At 45.0% G+C, this 24,788-nt stretch overlaps 1 protein-coding gene across 2 annotated transcripts in view; it reads right to left on the reverse strand.

The window, feature by feature from the left end:
* The window catches only part of ARHGAP44 (Rho GTPase activating protein 44), a 143,056-nt gene that overhangs the window by 32,181 nt on the left and 86,087 nt on the right, over positions 1-24,788 (reverse strand). For both annotated transcript variants that reach the window (XM_029211388.1, XM_029211389.1), the window contains exons 5-10: positions 21,883-21,994; positions 19,175-19,251; positions 12,834-12,951; positions 3,188-3,256; positions 875-956; positions 294-421 (exon numbers count right to left, since the gene is read on the reverse strand). In XM_029211388.1, the coding sequence (XP_029067221.1) occupies positions 294-421; positions 875-956; positions 3,188-3,256; positions 12,834-12,951; positions 19,175-19,251; positions 21,883-21,994 (586 nt within the window). The remainder of the gene's footprint in view (positions 1-293; positions 422-874; positions 957-3,187; positions 3,257-12,833; positions 12,952-19,174; positions 19,252-21,882; positions 21,995-24,788) is intronic.

Raw genomic sequence — 24,788 nt, forward strand, 5'->3', positions numbered from 1 at the left:
GGGGGAGGAAAATGCCCCAACCAGGTTAAAAATGCAGAAAGAAGGGCCAGAGCAGGGCTGTGAGATCCTCAGGGCCAGTGGTATCATTTCCCGCAATCCACCACTGTCCCCGGAGAGCGAAGGCTCATGAGAGAAAGCAGGGCCGGTTTGAGGAAGGGCAGCTGTACCGCGTCTTCACGGGTTTGGGTTTGTGGGGTTGGGCGAGGACGGTAACAGAGAAGGAGACCCCAGAGGCTCCATCTCGCGAACGAGGAGACCTGCTCAAGGCAGAGCTCGGCTGTGCCCAGACCCACCTCCTCCTGCATCCCACACTCCAGCAGCATCGTCACACACGCCTCGATGGGGAAGGCAATCTCCCGGCCGCTGATAAGGAGGTGCTCCTCCAGGGGCTTCCCGAAGGAAGGTTTCTCCACCCAGGCCTCTGTCGGGGGGAGCGGAGCAAGAGAGGGGTCAGTGAAAGGGGTCAGTGGAGGTCACCCATGTGGGCATCTTCCCTTCCTCTGCTCACACAGATTCTCCTAAGTCTACCAAAGACACGGAGCCCAGCTGAGTCTCCATTCTTGGGGTTTTGGGGGATCATGGGGGGAGTGGGTGGAATGGAAGGCCAGCCCATGTGAGCAGAGCCGGTGGGCTTCCTGTCACCCACGCACCTCCATGCAGGCCCATGCACACCCGACTCATCCCCGTGGGGCAGTGTGTGTGAGTGTGCTTGGCTTCACTGCCGCTGGGGCAAGGCACCTGCTAGGGGAGGTCCTGGGGCTCATCTAAACGTGGCACTGCTCGGGACGCAGCAGGTGAGCCAAGCACAGGGCACCAGGCTTCTCTGGGAAGCAGGCTCCCCAGCCTCCCCGGTCCAGGCAAGGTCTGCACTCACCCTGCTGTGCTTTTATCTGAGGCAACACGGCCTGCAGGAGCGTCAGTGACTTCCTGTGGTACTCGGCCTGCACTTCTATGAGCTGAGGAAACACAAGAGTGAGCATTACCCTTTGCTGAAGGGTGGGGAGCACAGGCTGCCGCGCCACTGGGGTGCCCTGCTCTCTCCTCCATCCACCCGCGATGATGGGCATGTGTCTCCTTAGCCTCTGCGGCAGGGAAGTGACCACACATGGAAGTCTGGAAAGCAGCGGAATCGGGGAGTAAGACAGGACACCCCAGGGCTGAGCCTGCCCTCACCATCGCCCCACCTAGCGAGCACCCCGCCCCCAGTTCTCCCGGCAAAAGGCACCGAAGAGGTGCAACAATGAAAGACTATAAATGGAGAACACATTCAGAAATCCGTGTGCCTATGAGATGGCGCTAAATGCCATGAGCCTCTATATATCTTGATTTCTGCCAGAACAGTTCAAGATATAACTGGTCGGAAAACACGTGCTTGCTCCACAATCCTCTTCAAGTGTCTTGGGAGGTAAAATTGCTTTGGTTATCGTGATGCAGGCCAAAGAGCAAAGTCCTTCAAGATGTTCTACTTTGCCCATCTCACTACTAAAAAAGCTGCTGAAATGGTGATAAGAGCAGAGGAAAACCTGTGAACAACAGTCACTTCATTTATTTTCTGAATCTCTACCTCCTCCTCCTCCAAAAAAAATTGCGCATGTGTGAGGGAAAAGGTGGGAGTCACTCTGCTGAGAAGTCTGGTGTGAAAAGTAGCTACTGTCATCCCCAAGGAAGACGAAAAGGGAATTTAAAAAAAATCAGAATGCTGCAATAAATGGTACCCAAATGGCAATCAGGCAAGCTAATAATGCTTGGAATGTCAACAATGTCATTCGTTTTAGAAACTCTAAAATGAAATATTATCTTCGCAAATAAAACTGATGGAATATACTTGAAAATTACTGCACGTGGGCTTTCTCCAGTTGCAGCGAGCGGGGGCTACTCTTCGTTGTGGTGCGTGGGCTTCTCGTTGCGGTGGCTTCTCTTGTTGCAGAGCACGGGCTCTAGGCACGTGGGCTTCGGTAGTTGTGGCTCACAGGCTCTAGAGCGCAGGCTCGGTAGTTGCAGCTCAAGGGCTTAGTCGCTCCACGGCATGTGGGATCTTCCCGGACCAGGGCTCGAACCTGTGTCCCCTGCATTAGCAGGCGATTCTTAACCACTGCGCCACCAGGGAAGCCCAATCCCACTATTTTAAAATAAACTTTCCAAGTTGGAAGGAATGCCTATCAGCTCTCTCTCAGGGCAGAAGAAACTCTGGCCTTCTCAGCCACTCTCCCACGCAGGGAGAGTGCTGACCGCCCACAGCTCTGCCCCACGCTTATCAACACATTTAAACTTCTCAGAATTCCTCCTCCTCTTTCTTCCCTTTACCTTCCCTCCTTTTCTGTTACTTCCTTGACCATAAAGAGATGCTTTGAGATTTGAGTTTCATTCCCAACTTTAAAAGCAGGTGAGCTTAACTGGATTTTTCATTTGTATTTTTTCTTCTCAAGTTTTTTTTTTTTTTTTCCCCAGTTGCTTTGTATTTTCCCTGGTAAATAGACAGGGTCCTAATTATTTGGGCCCGATCATTCAAGTATGGATGACTCAGACCCTGTTTCTCTACTCTCTAAATCTGCTCTCATAGATGAAAGACAGGCAAACAGGCCGTATCAATCCTCGTTTACCTACTTGCCACCGTCTTGGGCAAAAATCTAGATTAAAAAACGAATACGCGCCAGGTGGGGTTTTTCTTCTTCTTCTTCTTCTTCTTCTTCTCCTTCCCAAGTTCCTTACTGATGATAGATTCAGGTTTCTCAACCTCGGCTCTGCTGACATTTTGGGGCTGGATTATCCTCTGTTGTGAGAGTCGTCCTTTGCATTGCAGGATATTTAGCAACAAATTTGACCTCCACCTCCTGGATGCCTGTAACACCTCCCCTCAATGGTGACAGCCACAAATGTCTCCAGACATGGCCAAACCTCTGCTGGCAGAGGAGACAGAATCACCCCTGGTTGAGAACCACTGCCATAGATCACTGAGCTGCAGTCATCTTCATGGATGAAGCTGAATTTTATTCTTGGGCTTTTGGAGAAATCCATACAAGGAGAACTAGAAGGCAGGATTTATTCACAGGTAGAACAGCCAAAGCCCCATCCGTTCTCAGGACGTGCTCGATCTAGGGGTCCTCAGTTCGAGGCCGACGTTCCTCCCTGTCCGCACCGTGACGCCTGTAAACAGACTTCAAGCAGCCTCACCTTTCTGGAAACTTACCATTTGAAAGTAGTTTGCATAGTCAATTTCTTTGGCCACAAAACTGTACATGTCAGCCGACAGCTGGTCCTGTAGGGGGTAAAACACAAGACAGAGAGTGGGTCATGCAGGAGTCTAAGCATCACAGAAGAAAGAGCCTTAACCGTGGTTGATCTCATTTTTCATAATACTTGACAGATTACAAACTTTGCCTGTGGGCATTCCCCTGTTTCCCAACCACGGCTCTAGAGGATGAATAAGCGGGAAAAGAACACCTAAGCCAGTGTTTTCCCAGGGCGTTTATTTAACACGTGGGCTACATCAAGAGTTAGGAAAGCTGGTATGGGGGAGTGATGCGCAAATTACTTCCCTACATCTCTGTGGCAGGCACCACCGTCTGAGGCAGCCCCGCCAGGTACAAACTGTGCTTCTGCTTTCCTCGTCTTGCCGCCTCTTCCCTCTGATGATGCTACCTGCCTAGCTCTCCTTCATCCTCAATTCTGATTGGCTGATCACCAGCATATGGGAAAGAAACAGAAGCACACCAAGTCGTGGGAAGCTGGGTAAGACAGGTGGGCAGGGGAAGGACTGCTGATTCCAAACTTGGCAAAACGTGGGCTCATCCAACACCACACACAAATCTCATAGTATGAACAGCCCGCCACCGCTGAGCTTCCCACGGGACCGAGAACCATGGCTGAATGCTGTGTCTGGTACTGGAAAGCGTTCCCTCCAAGGAGGACAGTTGTCTGTTTCACAGAAACACTCCCTGCAAGGTGCGATAAAAGTGCATCTTGAGCGGACGTAGACTTTGTCAATGACCATATCTTTGGACATGTCACATCTCTAAACTTGTGTGTGCAAGTCCTGTGATCTCTGACATCCCTCCCTATTTGGTAGCCCTGAGGTAGATCTTCAGAAGAGATGCTTAGTTAAGGAGAAAAGAGTCTATAATGTTCAAGTTGAAGTAACATGAAAATATCACCCCAATGCTTATAGCAGCACTATTTCCAATTGCCAAGATAGAGAAGCAACCTAAGTGTCCACTGATAGACCAATGGATAAAGAAGATGTGGTGTATATACAACGGAATACTACCCAGCCATAAAAAAAGAATGAAATCTCGCCATTTGTAACAATGAACAGACCTAGAGGGCATTATGCTAAGTGAAATAAGTCAGACAGAGAAAGACAAATACTGCATGATCTCATAGGTCGAATCTAAAAAACAACACAAAATGAAAACAGACTCATAGACAGAGAACAAACAGTAGCTGCCAGACGGGAAGGGGTTGGGGGGGTGGGGAAAATAGGTGAGGGGGATTAAGAGGTGCAACCTTCCAGTTACATAATAAAGAAGCCACGGGATGTAACAGACAGCACAAGGGAGATGGTCAATAAAACTCCACTAACTTTGTATGGGGACAGACTGTTACTAGACCTATCGTGGTGATCATTCCATAATGCATGCAAATGTCAAATCAGCATGTAGCACACCTGAAACGAACATGATACTGTATGTCAGCTATATCTCAGTGAAAAGGAAGAAAAAAAAAAACACAGCACAAGAAAGCTGACCCAGATGCTGAAGGAATTAAAGCGGCAACTACATGATTCAGGAAGAGCACTCTGCACCGACTGCAACCACCTCAGCAGCTTCTCCAGCTGCCGATTAAGCTGTTCTCAGCGAGCACGGGGATGGGAGGAGTAATCTGCTTCCTTTTCCAGTATCCTTGCCAGGCAAACATCCTTAAAGCATTCTTGTACACAAGACAATAGAACCAAGATCCCAATTTCAGACGAGTAGCTACCAAGAGTTCAAGGTAACTTTCCCAAAGAATAAAAGGGGCTCTAGGACCACCCACCTCAGTTCCCTTCCACCAGAGCGTCCCTACCATAAATGCCTAATCTGTCAAAGGTGCAAGAGGAAGTGGTTTTGTTGGAACTCAACCTTGTCTGCCATCCCCCCAGCAGAACTTGGTCTGGAAACGTCCATCGCCAGCCTGACAGGCCTAAGGGAGATATTTCAAGTCAGGGAAAAACAAAGGGTGGAGTGATAAAAATGGCTCGGCAGACAGAGGAAAGGAAGCGAGCCTCGGAAGGGACTAAATGCCGTATCAGACCACCTTCAACGGCTCAGCAGATGATCTTAGAGGAGTCGGGCCAACTGTGCGTGCCCTCAGGGACACGACAGGATTTTCTGAAGGTACAATCATTACCGGCTTAGGAAGTTAACAATACAGACTCCAAGTAAGCCACACAAGTGAGAAATAAAAGTGGAAACTCGAAATCAAATTTCTATTCATCTAAATAAATAAAATAAATATTGGGACTTCCCTGGCGGTCCAATGGTTAAGACTCTGTGCTTCCAATGCAGGGGGCCCGGGTTCGACCCCCGGTTGGGGAACTGAGAATCCACGTGCTGTGCAGCACGGCCCAAAATTAAAAATAAATAAATATTAATCTAAATTATTTATAATTATTAATACATGTTATTAAATTTATTGTATTCATGAATATCAACAGAATATTTTAAAAATAAATTCCCATTAATCTAAATCATTAGTGAATTTTCTTTATAAAGGGAAAAAAAACCTTCCATTGATAATCACCAGAATTTTAGGTGTTTAAAAAATCACTTGTGTTCTGATTTTGCAACGGATCCATACTCAAAAAAATACGAAGCAGAAAAACAAATTCACCTGTAATCCCACCACACAGAGATAACCGTGCAGAGATAAGCACTATACTGACATTTGCCCATTTTGTACTTATTTTAATCAGTCATATGATTGCCTGGTTTACCAAAAATGGGATCAGACTGCTTGGTAGCTCATTACCGCCCCCAGAGAAACATGCTTTCTATTGGTCGTGACATTTACTGTGTGGATGGACTCTGTTTCTGTTGCTGGTTATCGTGTTTCTAATTTATCGCTATTATAACAACACTTGAAAAAGCATCTGTTTATACAGTTTTCCACCCAGCTCTTATTTCTTTGGATAAGTTCTGCAGTTGAAATTAATTCTGATTGTATAATTCCTTAGAGTTAACTTAAAAAATATTAGAAAGATAATTATGAGTTGGGAAATTAGATCTTATGCATTATACTGCTGAAAGATCACCATTTATACTACAAGGACTAATCCATGAGTTTTGTTTGTTTTCTATAATAACCATTTAATTCTGTTGAATCACAATCAAATGTATAAAGGAAATTTAAATAACGTGTTTTAATTTGTATTTTTTGATCAAGAGCTTAACTTTCTTCTACCTTTCTTACCTATTTGTGTCATCCACTGTCAATTCCTTGTGACCCTGAGTACCTATTTTCCTATGAGAGTCTTCATCTATTTCTTATTTATAAGATTTCTAAGAGTGTTTTCGATTGATGAGACCATCAGTTTTATCAAATACTGCTAATAGCTTCCCCAATTTCCTGTTTGAAACTGTAACTTTTTTTTTTTTTTTGGTACTGCGTTTTTTTAGGGCTTCTGTAAATAGGAGTATGTATGAAACTTTTCTCTTTACAACTTCCTCCTTTGGTAATCTGCTTGGTGCTTCTCAACCAACAATATAAATATCCATATATATATATTCAGTAGAGAATATGACATTGAAATCTTTAATAAATTGGGACTTTATTTTGGTACTTGTATCAGGTACAGATTTCCTTTTTTCAAAGAACTAACCAAATGTCTGAGAATTATTCACGAATAGATTGTCCCTATGGGTTACAAATCTCACAGATGAAACTTCTCATATACTTGGATTCTGGATTTTCTTCTGGCTGGGAGGCCTTTTTTTCTTTCCACCGATGTTTTTATTTTTTAAATAGTACCTATTTTTAACTATGTAATTCTAGAATACATTTTAGGAGATAATAATCCCAAGCTCCAATGATTCTCCCACCATAACTTTAGAAACCTTTTACTACCCTTGGAAACCTTTACTGCAATTTACCACAATCAAAATACTACACTTGTAATCAAAATAATTTTGGGAAATTCAATTTGTACAGTATTAACTCTTCTCATCTAAAAACACCTCTCAGTGTTATAAAGCCTTCTTTGATTTCCTTAGTAATGTTTTATAATTACCCTATATTACAAAATGTTACGGTAGGATTTTAGATATTTCTGTTGTTAAAAAAAATCCCCAAGATATTTATAAATACTGGTCTCTTAAGTACTGTTTCTTGGTAAAAAGTGAAAAACCCTGATTTTCGCTGCTGACTTCGGGTTTCCTGTTTGGCACGTAGAAGCTCAGTCCTACCAAACGTAAAGAGCTGCAAAAAACTAAAAAAATCAACAACTCTTTTTAGATCCATCAGAGGAGTGAGGGTACAGGGCAAACCACTGCCCCCAAACCAGAGAGGTAGACAGGTGAATACGAGAATCACAACTTACTGGAGAAGAAATCCGGGAGCAGAAACCTCCATAGTTTCAGGAAACCCTGAACTGTAATCGACAAACCGCAGGAGGCTCAGGGTGGCAAGTCTGAGAATTAAAAACGCCAGGGAGCGGGGGAGCCCTCACACTTTTGCCGAGTTAAGTTCTCACAGTGAACATCAGAGAAAAACCCTCTTTGGCTTTTGCCAAGGGGAAGAGGAAAGGTACCATTTTGAAAGGTACTAGAGCATTCTACTCTTAACAAGACCTACCCTTAGGAGAAACGTTTTTTTTTTTTTTGGCCGTGCCGTGGGGCTTGTGGGATCTTAGTTCCTCAACCAGGGATTGAACCTGGTTCAACCCCATCTCCCTGCTCGTCCTAATCACAGGGCTACAGAACGCTTCCCTGGCTCCCACACCTGACTACTACATCACTAACGGCCTCCTTACCTCAGCTCCCTTTACCCAGTACACATTGTGTCCACCTTTCGATAAAGCCTGCAAGGCATACTAAAAGGCAAAAACACAGTCTGGAGAAACTGGACAAGCATGAGAACCAGAGTCAGATGTGTCAAGAATGTCGGAGTCATCAGGCTAGGAATTTTTAAAAATACGATTAACACGCTAAGGGCTTTCACGGAAAAAGTAGGCAGCACACAAGAACAGAAGGATCATGTAAGTAGAGACGTGGAAATTCTAAGAAGGAATAAAAAGAGAAACGCTGCACCTGCCCACCTGCCCCAGGTACCAGCAGGTTCCGTCTTATGGAACCCACCTTGACTTGGTTTTCCTGGATCTAAAGTTCTCTGGGTCTAAAGACAAATATCGTATATTAACACATATATGTGGAATCTAAAAAAATGATACAGATGATCTTATTTGCAAAGCAGAAATAGAGACACTGATGTAGAGAACAAGAGTTCTGATACCAAGGGGGAGGGGAGAGTGGGATGAACTGGGAGGTGGGGATTGACATATATACACTATTGATACTATGTATAAAATAGAAAATGAATGAAAACCTACTGTAAAGCACAGGGAACTCTACTCAATACTCTGCAGTGACATAAATGGGAAGGAAATCCAAAAAAGCTATATGTATCTATGTATATAGCTGATTTGCTTTGCTGTACAGTAGAAACTAACACAACACTGTAAAGCAACTACACTCCAACAAAAATTAAAAAAACAAAAAACAAAGCTCTCTGGGTCTAAAGGTCTGGGGAGCTCTGCTTGGGCCTCGCTGTGCCTAAACACAGGGAAACCAGGCTGCCACCTTGGTCACCTTCAGCCCACAAACTTTCCTTTTGCTGGGCTGTCACAGTGTAGGAGATCCAGCTGAGAGAATACAAAGCCATGAAGCTAGAAGGGGAAATGACCCAATTAGGGCAACCCAGAAAGGGAAGGGAGGAGGACCACAGTGGATGTTTAGAACAGCTGGCAGCCAATGAAGTAGAAATAAAAGAGTAGTCAGAAGAGAACTTGAGAGAAAACATCAGCGCCTGCTCTCAAGGGGATCTGCTCCGCACACAAATAAAGCTGCCGAGAGCACAATGCGTGCTTTTATCCACTGGATGTGATCGTCCTACAGTTCATATGATGAAACAGAGGCCAGAGGCCAGACAAGATAGCTATGAAAGAGAGTGGGAGTTATTTTACTGAATATTATAATCGCTATGAAGTCATTAAAAGAGACATTGCACAGTATTATCCCAGGAACAGACAAGCAGATGAATGGAATACAGAGCCCAGGAATAAATCTGAGGGATCGGATGATGGGATTTCACTTCAGGGGGAGGTGGCTTATCTAATAAATGAATTACCTCTTCATATGGGGGGAAAACGCCCAAATCTCTCCTGCATACCACATACAAAAATAAATTTCAGGTATATTAGCATGCACAAAATAGGTGTATAAGATGCATTAAAGACATTAAAACAAAACTAAAGAAGAAAAATTTCTTAACCTTGAGGTGGAAGGTGCCTGATGGACCACCTGGGGTCTTCTCCCATACAAAGGAAATACAGGTATATGATCAAGTTCTTAATGGCAGACATCACTATAAACAAAAATCAAAAGACAACGGCAGACTGGACAAAGGATCTGCAGCACAGCAGATAGAAGAAAGTTTAATATCTCTAATTATACAGAGAACTTACACAAATTGCTATTAAAAACAACAGAAATACTGGTCCGACTGCCAATACAAATAGACAATTTGACAAACTAAGAAGGTCTAGAAATATAGGAAGAATGTCCAATAAATACACAAAGATATACTTAGGACCACTAACATCCTGGGAAATTAAAATTACAATAACATAGGGATAGCTTTTTTTCCCTCACTGGATGGGCAAAAACTGAAAACAGGAAAAACATACATTACAGAGAAAGATAAAGTGAAATGTCCAATTCTGTATATTAGTGGTGGGAGTATAAATTGCAGTTTCCTTTTTTTTTTTTTTTTTTTGCGGTACGCGGGCCTCTCACCGTTGTGGCCTCTCCTGTTGTGGAGCACAGGCTCCGGATGCACAGGCTCAGCGGCCATGGCTCACGGGCCCAGCCGCTCCACGGCATGTGGGATCTTCCCGGACCGGGGCACGAATCCGCGTCCCCTGCATTGGCAGGCGGACTCTCAACCACTGCACCACCAGGGAAGCCCCAGTTTCCTTTTAAGAGAGGTAAACTGGAGCTTTCCTGGTGGCGCAGTGGTTAAGAATCCGCCTGCCGATGCAGCGGACACGGGTTCAAGCCCCGGTCCGGGAAGATCCCACATGCCACGGAGCAACTAAGCCCATGTGCCACAACTGCTCAGCCTGTGCTCTAGAGCCCGCAAGCCACAGCTACTTAAGCCTTCATGCCCAGAGCCCGTGCTCCGCAACAAGAGAAGCCACAGCAATGAGAAGCCCGCACACTGCAACAAAGAGTGGCCCCCGCTCGCCGCAACTAGAGAAAGCCTGCGCGCAGCAACAAAGACCCAACGCAGCCAAAAATAAATAAATTAAATAAATTAAAAAAAAAAGAGAGAACTGTCAATATCTATTAAAACTTAACTAGTATACGTAGTCTTCTACCTAAAAATATCACTTTTGGGGATCTATCCTATAGGGCAAAAAAGTTACCAGTGTATAAGAATATACATAAAACGATGTTGATTATATCATTTTTGTTGATGCCAAAATACAAAGAAACAAAACACATTAGTTTGAATATCTATCACTAGGAGAAACAGCTAAATATATCACGGTAGATACCTCCTTACTAAGGCATATTGTGCACCATAGTAAGAAGACTAAATTGGATCTACAGCTACTAACCTGGAGAAACGGCCAGGATGTACTATTAACTGAGAAAAGTGATAGACCAATAGAAACAACATGACTGTTTCATAAACACACACATACACACAAACACAAAACAAGTACCTAGAAAAATGCTATATATGAGGGCATATTTGTATGATTATAAAAAAGAAAAAAGGGTGGGAGGCTGTGTAACAGGTCCTAACACTTACTTCCTTATCCGTATAACTTTTATGGCCACTTGGCACATCACAGGGCACATTGTTCACAACAAATCTTAATAAATATTGTTGAGAAAGGCAAACTGGTCACCTCCTTTGCAAACAGAGGGGTGGGTTGGTTGGTTGGTTGGTTGCTGGGTAGGAAGGGAAAGAATTATTGGTGTTTTCTTAATATATTTTCAAATTTTTTCCACTGGTTTTGGTGAACATGCAATACTTTTGTAATCTCTGAAAAGGAATTTTAATATATTTTTTGGTAAAAACAGCCTATGTAAGAAGCTACCCAAGACTGAGTGAAGCTATTAAACTTTTACTCTAATGCGTTTGGATATTTGCATTCAGCAGCTCCCCTCACCACTTTTTTTTTTGTTTTCATTCCTGGCCACTCCGTGAGGCTTGTGGGATCCCAGTTCCCCAACCAGGGAGTGAACCCAGGCCACAGCAGTGAAAGCCTGGAATCCCAACCATTAGGCTACCAGGGAACTCACCAGCAGCCCCTCTTAACATCACCCTGCTGTGTCTGTCTAGTGAAGAAGGAATTTTGTAAGAAACAAGATTTAACTGAAGGACATGAACCCATGGTAAATGGGTAGAGAAGACACAGAGTAAAAGGGAAATCAACATGAGAGAAGAGTGATTCTTCATGAATAGCACCAGCTAGATCTTTGCCACAGACACAGGAATTCAAATGAGAAACCAGCTTTACTCACAACGAGTCTTGGGTCTGAAGTATTGGTCTAACTTTGCTTGGCTCCATAGAACTGGAGGCTGAGAGATAATAAATCCTTTCGAGATATTTTTGACGTTTCTAACTCCAGAGAGAAATTCTATCTGACTGTGAATGTCACCTGAATGCAAGGTCTGAATCACCTGTACAGGGTGGTCATAACAGCAGAAGCTGATGGACAAGGTAAGACTCGATAAAGCCACAAAGAACAAAGATGTATGCATGCTAAGTGGCCACTCTCCTGTAAAACTGCATGTTAGGAAGACAACAGATGCCAGCATAATTCTAGAAATGTGGTATTTTTGTTTCTTAGATCCAAACCCAAACTGGCATATCTGCACGTATACAGATGTACATATACACAGAGCATGAAGAATGGGTATTGCTGACAAAGCCCCATAAAAGGTTTATGGGGAAAGTAGATGAGAAACATTTGAACATGGGTGATGGGTGATGAGGGGCACCTATCACTCCCGAGGGCAGGGGCACACTCTGTAGAACGAGGTCCTCCTCTCCTGACAAGTGGAAGGTTTTCTTTGCTGTAAGTGTCTCCTTGGCTAGCATTTCAACTTCATAGATACATGTATGTCTCCCGCGAAGCAAAGGACTGATAAAGTGACTCAGGAAACAGTAAAAGGCAAACAAGAAAATAATGTAATATCAACAGGGAGTCAAGGCTCATCTATTGTCTAAACTCTCAACTGTTCTGGGTGGCCTAGAATCTATGATTTGGGGCTCAGGTGACTTACAAAATCTTCGTGGAGAAACCGAGGCCATTTCCTCCTGGCCTACCACGCAGGAATATCAGTGATCACCCACTGCTGTCCCCCCGCATCCAGGTCACCATGAAAGCCCCAACTCTTAGGGCTCATGCAGGACTCTTTGGAGGTGTCAGAAGGCAAGCTTGGGGATGCTGATTCAACCAGAGGCTCACTGTTAGGGTTTTCATAGACCTCCAGCCAACAGAAAGGGACTCCCTTAGGGCTTCCCCATCTTTCTCAGTGGAGGGGAGCAAAGAGCTGGGTACCCTGCAAATCTCCACTCTGTTGGCAGACTCCTCCATCTCCTCCCTGAGGGCATCCGCTTTGGCACCTGCAGGCTGTAAGCTGCTGGACAAACCCGAAGACTTGGAAGTCTGCTGCCACCTGATGGGAAAGAGGAGACAAAGAGGAGAGGTGTGAGACAGGTAGAGAAAGCCCTGGGGACACTGTGGGAAGCAGAGAAATAGCTGGTCATGAGTATCACCCAGGGAACGGCACAGCCTCATTCCAAAGGAGAGATAATGAAAAGGTACCCAGTACCAGACCAGGAGAAAGGGGGCTCCAATGTCCAAGCGGCAGGACTGAGGGAGGCTGAGGATAGGGGCCACTTCAGACAGAGCAAGGATTCCCCAATTTGCCGTCATCCTCCCTACTGTCTTCTGAACACTCAGGCCAGACGACTTCACCACCACTTCCCCGAAGCACCGCCCATGCCATTCCTATTAGCTTCCTGCCTATCCTGAGGGCTGTGAGTTTCGAAACAGTCCCCTGCTTGGCTGAAGCCAATCATGGGTGCTAAGTGAGAGGACAAGTGGGTAAGATTAAAACAAATGTGAAAGCAAAAGCCTCCACTGGGAAGCACTAAGCAACCTCTGATCAACACTGCAACACCTCACTTATATTTTCTTAAACATTTCTCTCTCTGCAGAGAATACTGGCCTTCTGAGGGAGCCCCTTGGGAAACTTTAATGGGGAAGCACAAATATTTCTGGTTGCTAAGTCATTATCAAGGAATTACCGAAAGCAGGCCCTGAAAGAAGGTTCTAATTATGCTAAGATGCTAGTAGCTATAGCAGGGAACAGCAGCGGGCCTCTCCCCCTGAGGCTGTGAACTCAACAGCCTACAGGGCCCAGCAAGTAGGAAAAATAAGTCAAATGGGTCATTATCTTAAAATCTCGCCCACGCAATCCTTTATTTCCTACTTGTGACAGGGACATGAGATATAAAGCTGTTTCTCAGCTCTAAGAAAAACAATCGCGTAATCAGGATGACAAAGGCTGCCAATGCCTGGCTGCGGTCTTGGGAAGTCAGGAGGAACAGGGAGGAGACGGGGACCTGGCGGGGGTTCACTGGAGGGTGATCAGGGCTGATGGGGCCCAGGCAGGAGGAGTGTGGCCCACAGGTTGCTGGATGTTTCAAACTGACAAACTGCGAACTGTCAAGTGAACCCATCAGATGAAACGTGACAACAGATTAAAGAGCATCCTCTGGAACCATGCAGGCCAGCCGCGTACGGACCAAACCAAAGAGGCCTGCAGGCTCCATCTGGCTCTTGGACTGTCCATCCAATGTAGACGCAAAAAGTGCAATTTTACCCTCATTTTGAGAATCAAGAATTGAATCACTAAGTGTCTTCCCTGTACAATTCTTCTTTCCTCTTGTGTTATGTGCAGGAAAAAATTAGAGAGTGGGGCATTATAATACCAAAAAAGGGGACATTAGTTCTCTCTGCTATTAGCAAAAAGTAGCAAAATGAAGGATTCTCTGTCACTTAAAACACGCACCCATGTGAAAATTACTTAAAAAAGGCTTTAGGACATCAAGCTGGCTTGAAGCTCCAGAGATGGACACATGTGTCCTGAGAAAGAGTCTTCATCCAAATTAGAAAGGATATATTCTATTCCAAAATGTTAAAAAAAAAAAAAATCTAAGCTAACAGATAAGGATCAGTAAAAATTCCTGGGCAATTCTTTCTTATAACGGTTTGCCCTACGGAAATATTTAACTAATACCTCCCAGGCTTAGTCAAATAAAATATGAAATGTCATGGCTGTAATTTAGATCTCAGATAATGAACACACTTCCATGGTTGATTATGGTAGATCATGGAGCTACAACCACCATCCCATTCATGCTACCTGAAGGAAAAAAAACTAACCAATATGTAAGTGTAAAAAATAAACAAAGTGGCCACAAACACTAAGCTGATTTTTAGGGTTTTATAGATCTGGATTAGATTTGTTTTTTTTAAAAAATCCAAATTACACTTAATATATGTATATTAAAATGAAGACATTCTCCAAAGTTATCTCTTTCTTTTCTTCCCTATTCCCCTTTATTCCCCCCCACCCCCAATTCTGTCCTGGTAGTTTAGAAACATACACCTTTCCCCTCCATTTATAAGGAATTTTACTTGTAATGGATAAGTAATCTACTTTGATATTATACAATAGTGATAAAATGCCCCCAAAATGGTCCCTTTGTGGAGACTGAATAGCAAAATATCAAGGGAAACTTGGAAACATTTGTACAGGTAGCAACTAATTGGGAAAAGTGCCACTAATCATGAATTTCGAAAAACAATAAACGCTGGAGAGGGTGTGGAGACAAGGGAACCCTTGCACGCTATTGGTGGGAATGTAAATTGGTATAACCGGTATGGAGGTTCCTTAAAAAACTAAAAATAGAGCTACCATATGATCCAGCGATCCCACTTCTGGGCATATACCCTGAGAAAACCATAATCTGAAAGGACACATGCACCCCAGTGTTCACTGCAGCTCTATTTACAACAGCCAAGACATGGAAGCAACCTAGATGTCCATCGACAGAGGAATGGATAAAGCAGATGTGGTACATATATACAATGGAATATTACTCAGCCCTAAAAAAGAATGAAATAATGCCATTTGCAGCAACATGGATGGACCTAGAGATTATCCTACTAAGTGAAGTAAGTCAGACAGAGAAAGACAAATACCATGTGACATCACTCATATGTGGAATCTAATTTTTAAAAAAGATACAAATGAGCTTATTTACAAAAAGGAAACAGACTTACAGGTATCAAAAACAAATTTATAGTTATCAAAGGGGAAACATGGTGGGGAGGGATAAATCAGGAGCTTGGGATGAACATACACACACTACTATATATAAGATACATAACCAACAAGGACCTACTGTATAGCACAGGGAACCATACTCCATACTCTGTGATAACCTATCTGAAAAAAGAATCTAAAAAACAATGAATAGATGTGTATGTATAACTGAATCACTTTGATGTACACCTGAAACTAACACAACATTGTAAATCAAGTATACTCCAATAAAATTAAAACATTTTTAAAAATCATGAATTTCGAGGAAGGATGATCTTCTCATTCAGAGGCTCTTATAAGTAAACTCAACAATTGTTCTGCTCTGTTAAGAGAAGAAATAAGGCTTCTTGTCCAAGGAGAGTTTGAGCTTTGAAGTTTGAAGAGAAGAAAGTTCATTTCTTCCCACTAAGGTAGCTGAGTCGACCCCATCATTCTCTGGGAAAGATGCCATCAGTCTACAATTTGGGGATGGTGAAGACAGAATACAAGCTTTAAGGAAAGGCTAATGGAAAGAAAAAGGCCAGAAATAAGGGTAAGATGTTTCACAGACCAGGAGAAGGGTATAGAAGGCAAACTCAAGATCAGTTCAGGGTGACAGGGAGTCAGGAAGAAGTTTTGGAAGGAAACAGGAAAGTTGCTTTAGTGGGACATTTATTGTTTCATCTGCCCAGTCTTCTCCGCTCCTCTGCCTTGGGCATCCTCCACTTTTTGAGGTCCCGGCTCAGAAGGAGGATGCTACAAGGAACAGACCCTAATGTATGCAGACTGACCAAATGGGGAAGTGGGGTGGGGTAGAGGTAGGGGCAGTGAGAACCCAACTGCTCCTCCAAGAGTAGCTGGTGACGTTTGCATTTCAGTAGCACAGTATCTGGTCTTACGCTCACTGCTCCATCTTGGGAAACAGTGGCTCAGGGGAAGGGTTAGAGGAAAAGGCAAGAAGTTGGGGTGAGTTGGCTTCAGAAACAACCAAAGTTGTCAAGGGTCTAAGTTAAAGGTTAGAAGCATAAAAATTTGGAGGGGGTAGTAGATTATTTCCTTACCAAATCCCAATACACAAGAGAGGATGAGCTGAAGACATGAAGTTTGTTAAATCATGGAAGAGAGGTCCCTGACGACACTCCTCTGTGGTTTCAGAATCTACACACCACTTGGTGTCACCATTAAAAACATAAGACAAAACTAGGTTGACCGCGGCTGTCACCAGGGAGAAACCCTCTCTCCCCTAAGGGGGGCTGAATGAAAATATGTAAGTGGACAAGGCAATGACAAGCTTTGATGCTAACATCCAGCCCTCTGAGCAGAAGCTCTGGGCTGGGAATGAAGGTGTTCCTTAGAGAAGCAGAGAAGAGATCTCAGAGCTAAAACCCAGGTCCTCGCAGAAGGAAGTGACTCTGCAAACCCAGGAGCCCGGTGTCCACCGTCACCCGGACGGTGGAACAAGCAGCATACCCGCCATCATCTTACGTGACTCCGGGATGTGGGACTTGAACACTGCGGCTACAGGACGCATTTTACGTGGCGCACGGACACTGTAGGAAGTCGTACCATACCATTATGACTGATGCAACCTTCTCTCTGTTCCTCCAAGGGCCCTAGGGGGAGGGCCTCAGATCTGGGTCAGAGTAACTTCAACCACTTTCTAATTCCTCCTCTTCCCTTTTCAGCAACTGGAGACTTCAGGATCACAGCCTTCCACAGGCAACAGGACCTAAAATTTAACAGCACGGGTACTACTTTCATCCTGTCCACTTGTACATTTACCTGATACTTGTAGCTAAGGGCACTGCCTTTCACTTTATGGTAGTGCTGTTAAGATTTCTCTTTTAAATAGACTCATTTTGAAAAAACGTATCGATATTTCACAAGGTATGTTGGCACAGATGTCAAAGATCATTCAGGTGGACTGAAGTTTGGGAAATAATACGTGAATTAAAGAAACGCTGACGGATACACACTACGATATATATGGTTGATAAACAACATGGACCTACTGTAGAGCACAGGGAACTATGTTCAGTATCTTGTAATAAACTATAATAGAAAAGAATCTGAAAAAAATAGATAGATATAAATGTATAATTGAATTACTTTGCTGTACACCCAAAACACTGTAAATCAACTATACTGCAATAAAAAAAGAAGAAGAAGACAGAAACTCTGTTTCTCTGCTAATCTAGCCTGATTTATTGCTGGTCTTGGGGGACTGTGCTATACTTTCTGTTGATCCGAACGCAGAATTCTGGTACCTCAACTAGTTATAGTAGCAGCTTCCTTTTGGAAAGCTCTTGGGAAGTGCTGTGACAAACAGGATCTCACCTGACACTCCAAACAACCTCCCAGGTCTGCCCACAAATACTGCAAATGTTGCTACTGTCTGTGCACAGGTGAGGAGACTACTATTCTGGAAGGTTCAGTGACTTGACCAAGGTTGCAGGTCTAGAGAACAGGCAACCTGCATCTTGGACCTCATCATTCTCTCCTGGTTTGGGACTCGTTATCCTATAGCTCCCAGCCAAAGTATTTCCAGTTTTGTCTTTGTTTTTGTTTCTTTTTCTCAAGAAAATTAAAATAAGATGCAGAGATTCTTAAACTTGACCTACAAAGGACCAAAGGTGGAGCCAAAATGTTCCTTCCGTATTATTATTCACGAGTCTGCACTGTTTCAACGTGCACACGTAAGCACACATGCCACTGTAAGAAATAAAAAGGCATTTACACACAACCAAGACTTATGACGGCCACAGTCAAAGCCACTGCAGGGCCATGGCATGCCCCTGCTGGAATGGGAATCTCCCGGTAGATTCTGGAGGAGGGAGCAGGGGAAGGGCAGCACTGTTGGAACTGCACTTCTCCCATGATGGTCTCAGGGTTACAGAATGGCTGCAGAAGACACAGTCACACCATCGACCGCAGGACCAGGTCCCCAGAATCAGAAATACTCCTCTCATGGTAAACAGGACGACACATCACGCTACCTGCCTCTCTGATCTCTGCCCCTGCCACTCCCCACTTTGTCCCTTCCACCCCCGCCACACTGGTCTTCATTCTGTGTCCTGAATACGTCAACCTCATTCCCATCGCAGGACCTTTGCATCTGCTGTTCCTGCTGTCATGGGCAGTTCTGCACCAGATCTTTGCACGGTTGCCTCCTTCTTATGAGATCAAGTGTCATCTCCTCAAAGAAGCCTTCTCTCCTTCACCCTCTCTAATGCTGCAGCCCGCTTCTCCACATCTCCTGCCAAAATTACACTGTGCTCTCTTCTTGATAGGACTTACGGCTTCTGAAACAGCCTCACGTGGGTGTTCTCTTGCCTAGATCTAACTCCCAAACCAGGCTGGAGCCTCCATGAGAGCATGGTCCCGGGACCTCCAGCGCCTGACACACGGTGGGTGCAAGAAACACTCGATGAATGAAAACGCTCACACACAAAACCCTACCCCTCAAACGTGATCACAGCTCCTTCAAAGCAGCAGAAATGAAAGTAAAGAAATCCCAGCACACCTCGTTCGTGAAGAGTCCATGTCCAGCACCAGCTTTGCTAGATGTTTCCTCTGTTTCTGGATATTTGGGATTTCCACCTGTGGGTACAGGAGAAAACAAACACAGTTGATTTGAAGCCCAAGACAGATTCTTTTAAAATGTTTTTAAATTGAAGTATAGTTGATTTAAAATGTTTCAGGTGTATAGCAAATTGATTCGGTTATACATATACATCTATTCTTTTTCAGGTTCTTTTCCATTATAGGTTATTACAAGATACGGAATATAGTTCCCTGTGCTATACAGTGAGGCCTTCTTGGTTATCTATTTTATATATGGTAGTGTGTACCTGCTAATTCCCAACTCCTAATTTATCCCTCCCTTCCCTTTCCCCTTTGGTAAACCATAAGTTTGTTTTCTATGTCTGCGAGAAAAGACAGATTCTTAAAGAATTAATGATATCTTCCCAACAAGTTTGCTCGAGGTCTCCCCATCCCCATTTTCAGAGGAAATTCTTGGTTCCCTTTCCTGAGCTAAACTCTGCTCTTTCTTCACTGGAATCTGTCAGGTCCCGAGTCAAGACAGACCATCTCAGAGGCCCTGGGTCGCCCGGCTCGCTTCTGCCCGCCTCATTCCCGCTGTCACCCAGCCGGCAAAAACATCTCTCTGCTTGCATAAGGGCCAGACATGGGAAGAAAGGCAGGTAGATCTGACACACAGACCTAATTCAACACAGACAGCTGGAGGAGGAGACCTGGCCTCAGGAGGCCTGAGATGCTATGGGAAATGCAATTAGGATATATTCCTATAGAAGGGAGGTTTTTTTTCCAAAGTAAATAATGAAGAAACATCGCCACGGCTTCACTGAGTGATAAGTTCTCCTACGGTGGCTGTGTGTGGATGCTCTTTTATTTCTAAAGGTGACTTAAGTGAATATTCCAGTGCAGGATGTTGCTTGCAGGCCCAGCAAAAGTGGGGCAGGATGTGAGAATTTAAAAGGAAAAACTGCGAGGATGGTCCAGTGTTGTACGAGGTGCTCTGTATTCACTCTTCCAGGCATAGATGAGTAGGGCACTGACTTCCAGTAGGAAGACAGACAATTGTCCCCAGGCACCGGGGTCATTGCGGAGCCCAGATGCAAAGCGAGTCTCAGCACCCAGCTCAGACCTGCCCCCTTGAGTTCGCTTGTGGCTTTGGCTGGGACCCCAGAGCACCTTTCTAAAGAGTAAGAGGGCCTCTCAGGAATGGTCTAGGCTGTACCAGGATGGCATCTAAGAAGTCGAGGGCTGGTCCATATCAAAGCACCATATCTAGAACGTTCTCCTTGAATACTTCTAAGCACTTCGGTAATTACTTACCCATTCATCTGTCCCAGAAATTGCACACCAGGGGATGGGGAGGTGCTGGGAGTGGTCTAGAAAGGAAACCAGACACGGTCCAGGGCAAGACTGCCCGATACGGTAGCCTTGAGCCACCTGTGGCTACGCCATTTCAAATACAAGGGAATGTGGACTTCCCTGGTAGTCCCGTGGTTAAGACTCCACGCCTCCACTGCAGGGGGCGCAGGTTCAATCCCCGGTCGGGGAACCAGGATCCCCCACGCCGCTGGGCGCGGCCAAAAATAAATACATAAATAAATTCAAGAGAACAAAAATTAAACAGAATTAAAACTTGAGTTCCTTCGTTGCACTAAACACATTTCAAGAGCTCTGTAGCCACAGGTGGTTAGTGGCCACCAAACAGTGCAGACGTGGAACATCTCCATCCCTACGGCACCGTGGAGGCTTGTACGATCAATTAAAGGGAACTGGGAGTAGGTCCAGGCTTCAGGACAAATAACATCCCCCCAGTGATTTTCTTTCTTGATAAAATTTCACTTGGTTAAAGCTGGCAAAACTGTCACATAGGCATTAAGGCTTCATCTTAAGAAAACAGTTTTCTTTAGTGTCCTTTAAAGTAGAAAGAGAAGGGCCCTATGTAAACAGAAACAGTGAGGGGGCCTTAGAGAGTCTCTTGGACACGGGTCCCCAGTCCTTGTGAGTAGGGGCTGCCGTTCATTTTTTTTTTAAGTTTTTAATTGAAGTATAGTTGATTTACAGTGTTGTGTAAATTTCTGCTGTACAGCAAAGTGATTCAGTTATACATATATATATACATTCTTTTTTTTATATTCTTTTCCAGTATGGTTTATCACAGGATATTGAATATAGTTCTCTGTGCTGTACAGTAGGACCTCGTTGTTTACCCATTCTATATATAATAGCTTGCATCTGTTAATCCCAAACCTCCCAATCCACCCCTTCCCCTCCCCCTTGGCAACCACAAGTCTGTTCTCTATGTCTGTGAGTCTGTTTCTGTTTCGTAGCTATGTTCATTTGTGTCCTATTTTAGATTCCACTGCTCATTTCACCGAAGACTTGAGATGGGTGGAGGCCACAGGTGGAGATGGGGTGGAGACCCTGCAGGGGACACGGTGATGCCACCAGCTTTGCAGCTTCACCCATGGGGATGCCAGCAGAGGAGGGGGTGGGTGGGAGAAGGGGGGAGCCCGCAGCTCAAAGGGCTAGCAGGCTGGGGAACCCCAGGCAGTCGGGTAGGAACGATCCCCAGTGAAACACTGTGCCCCAGAGTGGGGTGAGGGGTAGAAATAGCCCGGAGCAGAAGGACCCCAGAGCCCACCACTCCGCCCTCCCCGCTCACGCGGGCCCAGCCTCACTCCTGTTCCTGACCTCGGCCAGCAGGAACAGGGGCTCGATCACGTCTCTCTCGACTTGCAATTCGAAATGAATCAGCCCCTGGGCCAGCTTGTCCTCCGCCTCGCCACAGAGTTTCAGCATCTTCCTGCGACAGAAGGGAAGAAAAACCATCCTGAGTGCCCTGTAGAGGAAGATGTGACCCATCACCCCCCGGCCAGGTGAGCACTCACGAGATGGCGTTAATAAAGTAGTTGACTGCTGCGCCAACTTGCTGCACGTGGTTTCATTTCTGACACTGCCTACTTTCTAAAGGATGCTGAGTACCTACTGTGTGCCTGGGCTGAAAGGGGATTTGTGGGGAAAGTAAGAGAGATGTGGAGAGAACAGAGTCACACATGCCAAATCCACAGGCCTAGAAAGAGCCAGATGCTTCTCCCTCCTGAGACCACTGGAGAAAACAGCTGAAGTCAGTGTGCCAACAAACCAACATACCTTCAAACACATACCAAAACCTCAATGTCAGTAGGCTCTAACAGAAAGAAAACTCCTTCTCCCAAGCCACGAAAACTTATTTAATATAGGAGGAGCGGACGATTTTCCAGTGAAAAAAATGGAAGGGAAAACCATGTAAAAGTTTATTAATAATGAGCGAATTACATAAGACCTGAATGAGTAGAAAGTTATGCCGTATTCCTAGACGGGAGAATACAATATTTCAAAGATGTTCATTTCCCCTGAAGGGCATACAAGCAGCCCTCCCTTTTCACAGTACCATGTTACCTGAAACTCATGTAAAAAGTTTTTACAAATTAACAAAAGTATGGAAAGAGGTAGTACTATTCTAAAGTTAGTATGTACTTTTCCTGTCCGTATATATTTTTTTAATTAATTAATTAATTTTTATTTTTGGCTGCGTTGGGTCTTCGTTGCTGCGCGTGGGCTTTCTCTAGTTGCGGTGAGCGGGGGCTACTCTTCGTTGTGGTGCGCGGGTTTCTCATTGCGGTGGCTTCTCTTGTTGCAGAGCACGGGTTCTAGGCACGTGGGCTTCAGTAGTTGTGGCACGTGGGCTCAGAAGTTGTGGCTCACAGGCTCTAGAGTGCAGGCTCAGTAGTTGTGGCGCATGGGTTTAGTTGCTCCGCGGCATGTGGGATCTTCCAGGACCACAGCTCAATCCCGTGTCCCCTGCATTGGCAGGTGGATTCTTAACCACTGTGCCACCAGGGAAGTCCCCCTGTCCATACTTTTACACTTTTAATATATATGTATGTGTTCACATGCACTACATAATACAGCTGCTTCAGTCAGCTAAATTGCTTGCTTTTTACATTCATCATTGGGTTTCATCTAATTCTGCACGTATATCAAGATGGATAAGCCCCAAACATAATGATGAATGTAAAAGGCAAGTAATAGAAGAATAGGTTCAGTGTCAAACCATGGATGTAAACGGTTTTTTTTGGTTTTTTTTTTTGTTTTTGCAGTACGCGGGCCTCTCACTGCTGTGGCCTCTCCCGTTGCAGAGCACAGGCTCCGGACGCGCAGGCTCAGTGGCCATGGCTCACGGGCCCAGCCGCTCCTCGGCATGTGGGATCTTCCCGGACCGGGGCACGAACCCGTGTCCCCCGCATCGGCAGGCGGACTCTCAACCACTGCGCCACCAGGGAAGCCCGTAAACATTTTTAACTGGGTCATTGAGGGTCCCTCGTCCATGAAGTGTCTATTCGTATTTTTTGGTGATTTTTGTATTACGATCTTTTTATTTGTAGGAGTTCTTTATATACTTACAGGTACGTGTGTGGGTGTAGAGTATATTTAAATTCTTTTGCAGATCTGCTGCAAATGTCAACTCCCAGGTTGTGGGTTTCTCTCTGTATCTTTTTAATGGTGTCTTTTCTCTGATTTTTCTGGTTCTTAGCTCCCTATTTCAACTGCTGCTTCTTTTTAGAACTGTGAAGCATTCACTACTGACTCTCAACCGTGGGAAATGAGAATTAGCTCTATTTGCGTTTCCCCTTCCTCCATTTATTTCTATCAGTTGATATTCAGTCTTTACACCACCTTTTGACTCCATCTGCTACTCGGAGCAAAGCTGGGTTATGCACTATGATTACTGGTCCTTCCTGCACATTTATTTGTTCTCTTGGGAGTTGATAATTGCCTTATTTCAGCTTGTTTAGTTTTCTGTGTACCTGACTGCACCCCAAATCCTCTGCCACTCTTCTTGTCTCTTAAGCTACTGAACCACCCCGATGTGAATTCGTATTTCATCTTCTTGAAGCAGTCTCTCCCAGACCCGTGTCCATCTGCACTGAGTTTTCCTTCTCTCTCCAGGCACGGCGGTCTTCCTGAAATCCCCCTTCACCATTTGCTGGATTCTCTCTCTCCCTGTCCTGGGCTGGAGATCCTGTTTCCTACTCCCCTACCCCTGCGTGTCTCGGTCACTGCCTCACTGTGGGCCCACCACGCTTCGGCTTTCTGAGAAAGTGTGTGGGAAGTCCATTTTCTGAGACCCTGCGTGTCACAACTTCTCTTTACCCTCAGGCTAAATGAAAGTTAGACAGGAGACTATATTCTATGCTTCATATTCCCCCAGAATTTTGAAGGCATTGTTCGATAACCTTCTAGCTTCGGGCTTCCCAGATGGCTCAGTGGTTGAGAATCCACCTGCCAATGCAGGGGACACGGGTTCAAGCCCTGGTCCGGGAAGATCCCACATGCCGCGGAGCAACTAAGCCCGTGCTCCACAACTACTGAGCCTGTGCTCTAGAGCCCGTGAGCCACAACCACTGAGCCTGCGCGCCACAACTACTGAATCCTGTGCGCCTAGAGCCCGTGCTCCGCAACGAGAAGCCACCGCAATGAGAAGCCCGCACACCGCAACGAAGAGTAGCCCCCACTCGCTGCAACTAGAGAAAGCCTGCGTGCAGCAACGAAGACCC

The sequence above is a fragment of the Monodon monoceros genome, unplaced genomic scaffold, assembly GCF_005190385.1.
Source record: "Monodon monoceros isolate NGI ecotype Baffin Bay Population unplaced genomic scaffold, NGI_Narwhal_1 Super_Scaffold_9, whole genome shotgun sequence".
Lineage (NCBI taxonomy): Eukaryota > Metazoa > Chordata > Mammalia > Artiodactyla > Monodontidae > Monodon > Monodon monoceros.